At 39.5% G+C, this 12,776-nt stretch overlaps 1 protein-coding gene and 1 long non-coding RNA gene across 2 annotated transcripts in view; one reads left to right on the top strand and one right to left on the bottom strand.

The window, feature by feature from the left end:
• The window catches only part of LOC102201935 (uncharacterized), a 9,111-nt gene extending 5,256 nt beyond the window's left edge, over positions 1-3,855 (bottom strand). The window contains exons 1-2 of the long non-coding RNA XR_312016.2: positions 3,620-3,855; positions 2,992-3,099 (exon numbers count right to left, since the gene is read on the bottom strand). This is a non-coding gene — a long non-coding RNA (uncharacterized LOC102201935). The remainder of the gene's footprint in view (positions 1-2,991; positions 3,100-3,619) is intronic.
• Positions 3,856-3,900: 45 nt separating this feature from the next.
• Positions 3,901-8,835, top strand: rpz6 (rapunzel 6). The gene is made up of 3 exons (XM_005744075.2): positions 3,901-4,072; positions 6,096-6,592; positions 6,708-8,835. Exons 2-3 carry the CDS (start codon positions 6,099-6,101, stop codon positions 7,396-7,398), a joined length of 1,185 nt encoding a protein of 394 aa, XP_005744132.1. The 5' UTR covers positions 3,901-4,072; positions 6,096-6,098; the 3' UTR covers positions 7,399-8,835.
• The last annotated feature ends 3,941 nt before the right edge of the window (positions 8,836-12,776 follow it).

The following is a 12,776-nucleotide window of genomic DNA, read 5'->3' on the forward strand; positions in this document are numbered from 1 at the left end:
AGATGAAAGAGTTCAACTAGAACTAGAGACAAGCATCTCAAAGCCTCATATCTATGAATCTAATAACCGACTACTGTGATATAATCCTTTATTGAATATAATCAATCGTGTCATCTTAAGCAAATTATCAAAATCTGTGCCACAAATGTGTTTTACTTGTTCTTACGTTCAATTTATTTTACACTAAAGTGATGCTGCTGTGCTGAGTTCTTTATTTTCTTTCCTAAGTGCAGAAAATATTTGAAACATTAAGACACTACAGATTTTTCATGCAGCACTACAGCTGCCAATAACGAGCACTTCACTGGAGCAAGAAGCACTGAATATGTCATTATTTACCATTTATGAGGTCAAATTAAGCAATGGCTGCAGTTCAGTTTCCCCAACCTGTAATACACACCTGTGGTATTTGAGTTTCTAACAGAGCTCTCGTTCTGTGCAGCTGTGCCACTCTTACTTTTCTATTTAATGTGCACTACAGCTCTTTAGCGATGCAGGAAATGCACCAAGTATGTAAGGAGATATCAGAGGGTTTATTTGGTGGGAGGTTTTTAACATCTGTTGAGCCGTCATTTTCTTTAAGGCCGTCCTGAGCAACTATCTATCATTTTTAGCGTTTTGTGTCCTTTCCTGTCTGAACAACAGTGCCTGAATGTCCCGTTTTTTTGTATTTTTATTAAGGGGTTTGTTTTAATGCAGTCTTCATGTTTTGAACAATTTCTCTTATTTTTCTAGAAAACTGGTGATGCCAAGAGTATCAGATGGTTGGTGGGTTTACTGCATTAGAACACAACGTCAGTTGTCACAGTGTTTGTTGGGAAAGTTATCCAGTAACACCTCAGTTAAAATTATTTTTTTAGTATATATATATATATAGCCATACTTTTCTCCTACTTTTTAAACACACAGACTCTGTTACAGACTGGTTTATGGTTCTGTTGCAGTGTGCCGCCATCTTGTTACAACACTATATGCTACGTAAATATAGTTAAAATTCTGTTGATATTTTGGGAGATCATGTGGCCCTCTTTTTGGTATGCCCTGTATGTGAACATGTTGCCTTTTTAGTTCTGCAAATTTGATGCCTGATTGTATATGCACCATAAATAAACAATCAATAATACTGACTTGGCATATTGAATTATTTAACAGCATTAAGAATGGATCGGTGTGTTTGTGATTAAGAAAAAGTCTATTTTCTTATGTTAAAAAGCTCCTGCCACTATGAAAGTGTGCATGTAACTGAGTTATTCGCACATACAGGTGACCAGACTTCCCTTTATTTGTGGGACGCATCATGTTTTTGTTAAAGCTCATCTGTTATCCTACATTTTGATTTGATCTAACAGTCTCTTTTCTGAGTTAACACTGCTGTGAAAAAAGCAGGTATGACTGACACGATCGGGTTAATCTGTCGCCCTCTACAGCCAAAGGGAGAACATTACAGGTCACCGCAGTGTCACAGGTTTTGCAGTTTACAGCAGAACATGATGGAAACTGTCAGTGCGCCCCAGGGCGGCTGTGGCTACACTGTAGCTTGCCATCACCAGTGTGTGAATGGGTGGATGATTGTGTATAGTGTAAAGCGCTTTGGGCTCCTTAGGACCAAGTAAAGCGCTATACAAATACAGACCATTTACCAAACGCCATAATAAAAGACAAAGCTACAATAAGACTAGAAACCTACTTATAACTGAATTAACCTATTTTCTGATATTCGTGGATGGAACAGCAGATTTGCTGTATAAGATGCTCCTCTTTGTGCTGATTATATTTACTGGTACTTGGAAGGTTGGCAAAGTTAGTCTTTTTGAGTCTCTGTTGGATGTAGGAGGACTTAGCTGGCCTGCACAGAGCCCTGACCTTTTACCCAGTACTAGTCATCAGTACCGGATGTGATTTACTTTCTACAACAAGGTTCTGCAATCTGATGGAAAGCACTTCCAAAGTAGAAAAGGTTTGGAATTTATTTCAAGAATTTTTTTTCAGCAGATTTGGGACAATTTTAGTTATTTATTTATTTCTTTTACTCTTTTGTAGTCTAAAAATGCTGAACGAGCCAAAGAACTGGTTTAGATGTGTAATAAATGTGGCATTTAAAATGTATAAACTAAGAAAATGTGTTGTGGGAACACAAATGTAATAAATTGAATGCCATAAAAAGAATGTTTTTGGTCCCAAAAATTAGATTTTAGATATATTGTTAAAGATATACAAAGATGTAACTCATTGCTCAGTTACATTAAGGTGTGTAGTGCACAAAACTAAATAAAAAAGATCAAAACTGAAAATAAAACGCTCTTTAGTAATGTATCTGTGACATGAATTATTGTTTTGTTCCAGTTTCTTTTCTTTTTTTCATTTTAGTGAATATTTTACTCTTTAATAATGCTGACATTTTTTAAAAAATGTATTTAACATTTTTTGAGTTTTTGTTACTTTGTCCAAATACATAAAGTCAAAACCATCCATCAATCATCACCATCTCCTTACAAAACGTGTAAATTTCCCCGAAAACAAGTTATACCTCGTTTAATTTTAGCTATGAATAAGAACTTTGTTATTACGAGTTCATCTGTGCAGCAAGCGTAAGCTGAAGTGCAATTTACTCATTTGTACGCAAGAGGGCGTTAGTACTTCACTTGTGTCACCATTACACCTGTTTTCTCGGCGCTCCTTCAGGGTCCACGGAGTCATATCTGTGTATCAAAGCTGTCAGCCTAATAAAAGCTGTTTCCATTTTTAGAGGCCAAATAACTCTGCTGGAAAACCCGAAATTAATTTACAAACGAGTGAAAAAAAAATCGCTTCAGGTGAGGTAAGCAGGGCGCATCGCCGAGCTTAAGTCCCTCTGGTATGGCCCTCATGCATTATTATCCAGATGAACAGGTTTGACTCACAGCTCAGTGTTGGGGGATCAAAACAGGAAAATGCGCATTACGGGCATTTGCAGTGCGGATTACTGAGACACAAAGAGTTTGAGGCGCTTACCTGCGCTGCAGATTAATGAGTGCTTGTGAACCACCGACGCACATCCTCCGTCATGTTATGGAGCTTTTCCTTCTCCCCTCTTCGTGACACGAGGTCCTTTCGAAGAATCTAAAGAAAATTTGTATTATTTGAAAACTGTAAGAGCTCTCCGTCACATAGCGAGTATGAATCCGTACATATGATGTTTTAGCCTCGGCGCTCAGGGCGCGTCGTGTGCGCACTGAAAAGGCGGGGGTGTGAGGTTTAATTTAATCTCAGCCTCATGAGAATGATGAAAAATGACAACATATGGTCTTTAGTTTATAAGAGATGTTTCACGGATGTATATAAATTTATGGCAAATCTGAACAGAAAATGATGACATAGTGATGCGCAGTAGTTCTAAAAATATACAGTGGGTAGTTGTCAGATTCCCCTCGCTGATTATTTAAAATATCCTTTACCGTGATGACATTTTCACAGCAGTATCAAAGCTCTTAAAGGCTCTGAGCATTGGGGTTTCTAAACCTGCAGAAGGTCAAATAAATGCGTTAATGATCCGAAAACGCGGTTGAGGTGAAAAGGAAAATCAGTGCATCGTATTCAGACGTTAAAGAGACAAAAGACAACCGTTTTTCGATCGTCTTACCTCAACTTCTGGATCATTTTCACAGCGGCTGAGGCATAAAATGGTGAAATATCTGCGACAAGTGTGCACGAACGCTGCCCCAGAACAAGAAGAAGAAGAAGAAACGACCACTAGAAAAGCAGTTTGATTAATTTCCATTCTGTTGAAGAAGTTAAACCTTCCAGTCATTGTGACCTGACTGAAAAGAAAATGGACCCACCACACATTTCACCCTGCGCAGTTTTGCGCTTTCCTCCTCCTCCTCTCTCTCTTTCCATCTATCTCTCCTTCTCGCGCGCTCTCTCCCCCTTTGCAGGCATTCAATGCGCATCTCCGCTCTCAGTCCGGTTTTGGACCCTTCTCAGCAGTGCATGAGAGAACCGTGGGAATTTTCTCAAACTTGAAGGGGGGAAACGTGTCTGCAGCTGTTGGAGCTTATCAGCCGCGAAGGAGCAGTAGAAGCATTTCATTCAGGTACAGAAAAAACACTGTTACTATAAGAATGTCATGAATGTTTATCTTCCTCCCTCATCAGAAGGGTTAACATGCTCCAAGGTGTGTCCGATCCTCTGAGGGGATTTGCGCGTAAAAAGATCCACGTTGCGCATTTCTTTTGAGCGCGCATGGCAGATAGAAATGGTTCAGTTCGGGCACATGGAATTCCCATCCTTAGAATATTTACTTAAACCTTGTTGTTCATAGTTGATATCTTATTGCGCTCATGTTTGTCTTTATTAATACAACAAATTACGAGGCCTTTTAAAATGTAAACAAAATGAATGATGATTTGTCGCAGGTTGTCGGTGACGCAGATTCGAGTTCAGACACAAATATCGTCTGAACTGGGATTGCACAGTAATTTATACATGTCAGACTGAAAGATGAAAGCGGGTTTTTAAACATCTGCGAATCGAAAATGAGTCAGAGCCAAGGGCATCTTCTCATCCAGGCCCCCATTTTGTTCACATGACATCATCATCTACATCCTTTTGGATGCGTAAAAAAATGAAATGTAATCCAAGGACATAATGGTGCCCATCAGAGCAGGATTAAGACGCAATGTGACCAAAAAAACAAAACAAAACACCAAATCATGCTCTAAAAATACTGAATTTCGTCTTGAACTCAGATTTCTCTCCTCCACTTGTGAAAGAAAGAGTCTTTGACATAAGATTAAATAATAATAATAATTCAGTGACATATTGTTAAAATAACAAGCATTCAGCAATGTCATTTGACTTGTTTCTCAGAAAATGTGTATTTATAGCATCAAATTGATATTTTCTACTATTTACAAAATAAATATAGAGAGTTGGCTTTAATATATTTAGAAAAAAGGTCCTTACCAGTATGAAGCAACACAGTATTAAACTGTAGAGAATTACTGCTCTTAAATTCAGTGTACACACTACAATTACTAATCAGGTAAAGTTAAAGCTTTTATTTGAAAGCAACACCAGTGTCCTTCATTTTCACACACATGTAGTTCAGTTGAGCTTTGTTCCTTCAGCATCTGTTGTCTTAATATTAAATGCAGATACAGAAGCGACTTTCAAAGTAAGGACCAGGGACCCCCAGGGGTCTGCAACAAATTGCTAACAAATCTGGAAATTGATTTTCTATAAGTAATATGCCAACAAAACAAACTTAATGTGTCAAATAGTGTGTTCCGACCAACACAAAGCTTCACTTTGCATTGGACCATTTTGCGCTCCATAATTATTCTCATCTAACAGCCAGTGGGGGAACCATCGCCTTTAAAAGTACAGCCAACAGCTGGAACAGTAACATTTCCAGAAGTTAGAAATGTTCTGTACTCTTCTGCAAGCTACCTCACTTTTCTGCTCTCTTTACAAAAAGGGAAGTTGGATCATATTTCTATTTTTAATTCTTGGTAAATCCAGGTTATGAAAAAATTGCAGCTGACACGAGGTCAAAACAGTCTGAAGAGAATTATTTGCTGAAGCGGGATTTTTTTCATCTAAGCAAGCCGTTCAACAACTTTTGGTCTGAACAGTTAAATTTATTTTTATTTATATAGTGCCATATCACAACATATGTAAACATGTGAGCAGAGTGCAAAATGTAGAATCCCACGCGTGCTTGGATTTTTCCATCCTTTCTCCCTTGGCCCTTTCTCTCTTCCAAAGGACTCATTGCACAACAAAAGGAACTTTTCATTCACAGTGTGGGAATTTTTCAGAAAACTAACAAAAAAAACTGGAAAAGTATTTTCATGGTGCAGAGATTTATATTCAGAGCATACTCCATCTAATCTTTGACTACTGCACTACCAGTTAAATAATCTGAGAGACACTTTACGGTTTCATGGTAAAGTCTGAGAAATGACCACTTTCTCCTCAACCTAATTAAGATCATAGATGGAAAGATATTATGAGCTAATTTTTTGTATGATTATGATAACAGCATAAAAAATCACCGCTTAATTTCTAAGTTTCTATCTATGTTTGACATATTTTGCTTCTCTGTATCCCAGAACATGACTAATCCACTGGAGAAGGTTGTGGCCCAGAAGAAGGAGGCCATTGAGGCAGTGATGGATATGTTTCAGAGGGGGGCCGAGGTGCTGGCCAGTGCTGTGGGTGAGCTCTTTCCTCTTTGCGAGGCTGCTGCTCCTGTCCTGCGTCTGGCCTTAGATAATGTTCAGAGCAAAGAGGTCTTCTATGTCAAAGAACAGTTCCTGACAGTAAAGAACAAACTCGATGTGCTATCGAGTCAGCTGGAAGACATAGACTGTGAGCTCAAGAAGGGAAGACTGGACTCCCAGTACTTCTCTGTTGAGGAGAACATTCGGAACCAGTTTAGGAAGTATATGGATATACTGGAAGCAAAAGAGCAGTTTAGGGAGGTGAAAAAGAGGCTTTTTTTGGAGCACTTTGCCAAAACTGGAGGAGAGAAGAACCTGCTTGTGCTCTGTGATGCTCTCATGGGGACTAACTGCTTTGGAGAGCCCATTTTAGATGTGGTAGAAAGGTAAATTGTTCTATTTTGTCACATTTATGCTTCTGGATTTACAAATCACCACTGCACATTTCTGTGGATGGGATGTCAGATGAAAGTATGATGAAACTGCTCTTCTGTGTTGTAGGTATGTGGCACGGAACCGCCGCCTTCTGGAAGATTTCTGTGTTCGGATGAAGGAGCTTCTCTGCTTGGGTCTGATTGCTCTTCTGGGTCACTGTGCCTTAACACAGGGCCAAGAAGAAGAGCAGGAAAAAATCCAAGAGTGGAGCAGCAAAATTGAAGAAGTTGAATCCAGGATGAAGTCAGCCATTGAGTCTTGCATTGCTGCTTTCCCAGAACAAGCAAAATTAGACACCGAACGCCTCCTGAAGGAAAACCATGAAGAGAATCTTCAGGATTCAACTCAGCAGCTTTTAGAGTTCTTGGTGAAAAAGTACGACTGGGTCAGCTGGTCAGTGCGGCTGATCAACCATTCAAGCAGCACCTATCGAAACTGGCGAGCAGGGGAGCATTTTCACCATGTGGCAGGGCAGAACTGGTTCGAGGTGCTCCAGGTGAACAACATCAACCTGGTGGTGTCCTACAGCACCAAACCGCAGCCTGTGCCCCACGACTGTATCAGGCAGGTGATGGAGGGTCAGGGGAAGAAGGGAAATGCCCCAGCTGTGGTGGAGGTGTTGGAGAAGCAGCTGTGCGGGTTTGTTGTTCATGCAGTCAGTCGTCACAAGGAGTCCGCGGCTGCGTGGAGCTTTCCGGAAGACTGTCATTACTGGGAGAGGCACAAGAATGTGGCTGTGTGTGTGCACTCAGAGTAAAGCTGCTAGATAATCCAGGTTTTAAGATTTTAAGGCAGAAAGGTTTATCCGAATGAAGACACTTAACATTTTTGTTGCTGAAAGAAAAATTGATGATACACTGCATTGATCATCAGATAATTTATATTAACACCAATCACACAAACGAAGCATTTTCAGGTATTAAGCCCAGACCTAATGCATTAGTCGGACTGAATCAAACTGACACTGTTGCACTTATTTTTAACATTCATTTTGTGAATGGAAGGTTTAATAAATGTGAAAGATTTCAGAATGCAGCTTATGTTTTAAAATCTTCCTTTTTAGTCTAGAGGTGTTTTTTTCTGAATGAGTTATGCCATAGTTTTACAGTAAAACCCTTTTGAGATCAGAATTGATTTGACACTCCTACATGAGAGCTACACATGACTGGATCAGTGCTCTGCGTACGCCATCACCCAAACCGACACGTTAGAATCAATACTGGAAAACATCCGATCAATGCAGCTCGTTCAGAAAACTTGGTTTCACGTTTTAATGTTTTGTTAAAATAATATAACCACAAATGCACTTGCAGAGCTGCGCGAGCTCTTAGATACTCTCGGATATTTTCTACATAAACGTAGTTATAGCTCTTCAAAATCACTTGCATATTACAAACTGTATTGCTACATGTCTATCCATAATGCTAACATTTTACTTCAAAAGCATTTTACCTCAGCTGCATGCAGTAATAACACCGTCTCCCTTGAGAAACGGCTTCTCTACCTACTTACAGCTTTCAGGAGATGGTTTTGCTGAGGCTGCATCTACAGCTCTCTGCTCCCTTTTTGTCCGTGCTCAGCAGGCTGGCCTACATGACCCTGACAGGGAGCGGGGAGGTTACTTTTTCAGGCGTGAAAAACAAGAGGCTTGGAGGTTGGAAACACGACAATGTGCCTTGTGTTCTAAACACAGTGAAAGCCCTCGATGCCGAACCAGACCCGCACTGCTGACCAGTGCTCTGCCTAAAAAAAATAACACGAGTTAACTGCTTCACATAGATCTTTATGTTTTATGTATCATTTCACCTATCTCAATGCAATTTACTTCATCTGTTAGGTATTCTTCCTGACATTAAATATTCAGTTGTTTTGTCTAAAATTTAAAAATCAACCAAAGATTTTCCCAGGAAATTTTTATGAACTCAGTTTTTTATTAAATCCACAGCATTTAGATAAAAACTATTGCTTGCTTAAACCACATCTGCTTTGTTACTCATACCAAAACATCTTAACAAAATTAGTGGATAATGAATGGCTAGCATGTCTTTTTATGCTTTATGATAATTAATGAGTAAAAACAAAAAGCAAATGGATGTGTAAACACGTGTAATCTAATATCTGTCTCCTTTTTCTTGTATAAATGTGATTTATGTAGCACTGTCAGTGCCTGTGCCCATTAAACCGAAGCAGTGCACCCTCAGCAACACAGACTCTGGCTAATTTAATTGATATTTACACATAAGTCAGCATTTCCTGACTGCAGCTCTGCTTTGATAGTCCATGAATAACCTTTGGCTGAGCTAATATCCTGCAGACGAGCAGCAAAGTGCTTGACTTAGCAGGATGGTATCAGTCATAATGCTCAGAGTAGATGCAGCGCGGGTGGAGATGCCCTTCATGTCATATCTCAGTGGATCTGCAGGGTCTTTAGCTGCTCGGCTTGTGTGTCGTAAATCAAGCCTGTCAGAATCCATCAAGCGCTGTTCCTAAGACCCAGTGCAGTGCAGCAGGAAGTAGACTGTGTTCAAAGGAAAACAATTGATAATTCAGCTGATCAAATTGATGTATATAAAAAAAGCTAATTAAAAAATTACGCATAGAAAAGCCTAATTAAAACTATTTCAGAGACTGTTAAGGTGCAGACTGTGGGGGAGGAAACATCAGACAAGATCAGAACTAACATAAAATCAAAAATAAGTCAAGTTTCTCCCCTCAACAAAAAAAATAAAATAAAATAAAAAAATCCAGAAGAAAAGTAAAGTAGAGACAGACGAGGACTCCAACGAGACCTATGTAAGAGGATTCAATTCTGTGATGAGTGTTTTTCCCAACATCAGGGCTTCATGAAGTCAACATGAAGAAACTTATTCATTTATTAAGTTGAATTGTATAGAAATTGATAATTAATTGATCATAGTGTGCAATGTGTGTTGCACTTCAGATTTACTATTTTTTTTGTTATTCTAATAACAACAGCCACATTCCTTATTTTGTTCATATGTCTAAGACCGGTAGATGAGGTCTATGCTGTGATCCTTTTCCACTGGTGGAAATCCTGATTGGATGCAAGAGTAAAAGAGCTTGACCAGTCTTCTCCAAAGCTTTGAACATTTCTCAAATTAATTAGTAAACCAGCACTTTATTTGTCCTAAGACAAAAAAGTAATCTGACACATAATCTATCATTACATTTCTAATTGGCATTTTAGGAAAGAAGATTAAGAGGTTTTAATAAGCAGTTTATTAAAGTTGAACAGTTTCCCTCAGTTTCCCCCTGTTTGGACCCTGGATGCTACCCTAAAGAAAACCGTCTCGAGACTGTAGCTTCATATTTACCCTGCAGCAGTGGTATGTGTATTTCTGAACACTGGAAAGTGCCGCACTAGCATTTAGTCTTTAACCTCCTAGAATCTGGCCTCCACATATGGGGACATCACATTTTGGATTGTCTCGACCATAATACCAAATCTTTCTCTTTAAAATGAGCCATATTGCTGAAAGGGGCACAATTGTTGTTTCTCATTTTGTTTTTGTACTCAGGAAAAGTGCTGCTGCGTTCACACACCAAATAAAGAGTTTTGCACATCTTTACTCAATTGTGCCAAATAGCAAAGAGAAATTAAAAATGAATGCCATTAAAGAGTTCAGGTCTCAAGGGGTTAAGCTCAGATGTTAAGCTTGGAAGTGGTATTGACTTAATTTTTAGACTTTAAGTAAAACAAACAAACAGAAAAAACAGGTTTTAGATTGGGATTGTTTCTTGTTGGGCACATCTTGTACCTGTCACTGGTCTAAGATCTGCAGTCGTCATTTAATATGGATGAGAACTCAACTATAAATAGCCTTAAACCACAAACGTCTTCACTCTAAATCAAAATGCTGGAGAACAAAAACAAAACAAAGGAAAACATATCACAGACTTCCCCGTGATGCTAAACACTCCACCTGCTACCTCGCTGGCACAAAGCCTTTTTTGTCATTACAAATCCCAGACAGGTGACTAACTGTTTTACCACCTTTGATCTGGCGCTGAAAAAACTGAAAATGTGGAGCAGACGGGCGGATGGGTGTGCCAGACAACAGTGCAGCCCTCAAACACTCACAGACACAGAACCAGTCTCTGTGTGCAGACCACTGAAACGACAACACACAATAAAACAAACAACAAGCTTGCTAATGTTACACCTGTGTCTGCTGACGGTTAGGGGGTTAGGGTTAGACCGGTTTGTCTGTTGTTATTGTGCTCAATTTAAATTTAAAATAATCCAGTCATGTTATATTCCCTTTTTTGTTGTTTTCCTCTATGGTGGCTGGATTTGGATGTTAAAATTAACATGACCACCAGCAGTATTTAACATTTCCTTGGTTTTCTCCCCTGTGGAGAAATGGAAAGCAGATGCAGCCGGCACTGTAAGGCAGTGGATTCATTAGTGGTTGTGTGGGCTTTGCCTGGGTAACAACTATTGATCCAAGAGGCTCTTCTCCTGCATAAAAGGCTCTTGCTGTGGTAAACAGTCAATCCTGGCTGTCATTATGTGGAAGACGGAAAGCATCTGTTTACTGACCAGCTGGCATCTTGCAGCAGTCCGACTTGTAGTATTTTGTGGTTGAAAGGAGGTTAACGCAAGATTTTAAGAATGAAAGAGTGAAACATGGCGGGGAAATGGTGGTACTAGCGGTGGTTTGCAGACAGAGGGCGCTATCAACAAACAGATCTGAGGGTAACTCTGTTCCAAAAGCAGTCTGTTGCTGATTTCAAATAAATTGACCCATTTGTCGTTGTCCATTTACAGTTCAAAGCTTTTTCTGTTTCAGTATCTGGTGAACATTTCATTTCTCTCACCATTTTAAACTGACTTTTACAATTTGAAAGTCGTCATGGATGATGACCCAAAGCCCAGCCTTAACGCCATGCTTTGGAAGCATGTACTAAATTATGCAAGTCAGTTACAATGGTTGCCCAGACTTTAGACCCCCCCCCCTTTTTTTTCTAAGAAAAACAACCAAACTACATGTTCAGTTAGCATATCACAGATGATGACTTATAGCAGGGCTCACAGGGTTAAGAGGAAATATTTGCAGACATTTCCCTTTTCTCTGCTGCTCCTACAGGCTGTGACTCATAAAGGGACTTTTAACAGCGGAAAGATGACTTTATAAAACAAAAAACCTTCATGGCGAAATTCCGGAAATAATAATTCTAGAAACTTGAAAATAAGTTTACAAACCTCCCTAAACAAAAACTCTTCCCAGCATCCTCTAACACAGTCCTTTCCATCAGGCTGACTTTCCTCATCTCCAAGAGGAGATACCAGCCAATATCAATATTTCATAAACAAATGAAAGACTGGATGGAGGCTAACATCAGGCTGTCCCTGGAGGAGACAGTCAATCGATGGATGGTAGGATAGCGCTGTGAGGCGGTGTCTGCCAATCCTGTCCACGCAGGATAATGGTATTACCCATCAGTCCGAGTGGCCCATCGACCAGCCTGCTGCTCTCTGAGTGGACTAATTCAATAAAAAGCATTAAAACATTTGTTCAGTGGCACACCGACTGCAGGTCCGAACCCAGATCCAAGAACGGAGTTTTTTTTAATGGTGCTGCCAGGTTTGAGTTTCTGGCTATTAATGTTTTATCCATACTGACTGCAAAATGAAGGATCTGAATTCTGACCAGTAGGGGGCAGTGACTCTGGATGCAGTAAAAGTCTGGGTCTATAAAAGTCTGAGAAAACGATCCTACTTCTCTCTTCATTTTTGACTTCAGGACACATTTTTCTTATTTGTTTATGATCTCTGTGCTTTAGTTTAAAGTGTTCTTACTACCGTACGATATAACTTAGAAAATTATGGGCAGTGGTTGAGTGAAACTCATGAAAAAGCATGGGTACCTTCTGACTGTGACTAAGGTTGCATCGCTTGCTGTCTTCTGTCAGTTATCCAACTTGGCCATGGAAAAAAAAAAAAGCTGAAGTCTAGGCTTCCACAAACTATTAGGACTCAAAACACGGGAAGTTAAATGAACACAGCGGCTTTATTGCTGGAAAAACCTCCATAAAATAAACCCATAAAAAACAAACCAAAACCCTAAACATGAGAATTACAAACTGAAACAATGGGAAACTAGAACTTAA

This window comes from Pundamilia nyererei, unplaced genomic scaffold (genome assembly GCF_000239375.1).
Source record: "Pundamilia nyererei isolate P.nyererei 1_Seehausen unplaced genomic scaffold, PunNye1.0 scaffold00138, whole genome shotgun sequence".
NCBI lineage: Eukaryota > Metazoa > Chordata > Actinopteri > Cichliformes > Cichlidae > Pundamilia > Pundamilia nyererei.

What these genes read in the sequence shown, in the direction of transcription:
- rpz6 (XM_005744075.2), top strand. Translation starts at nt 6,099, where the DNA reads ATGACTAATCCACTGGAGAAGGTTGTGGCCCAGAAGAAGGAGGCCATT. An exon ending in ATTTTAGATGTGGTAGAAAG is followed by an intron (nt 6,593 to 6,707) that starts GTAAATTGTTCT and finishes TCTGTGTTGTAG; the next exon opens with GTATGTGGCACGGAACCGCC.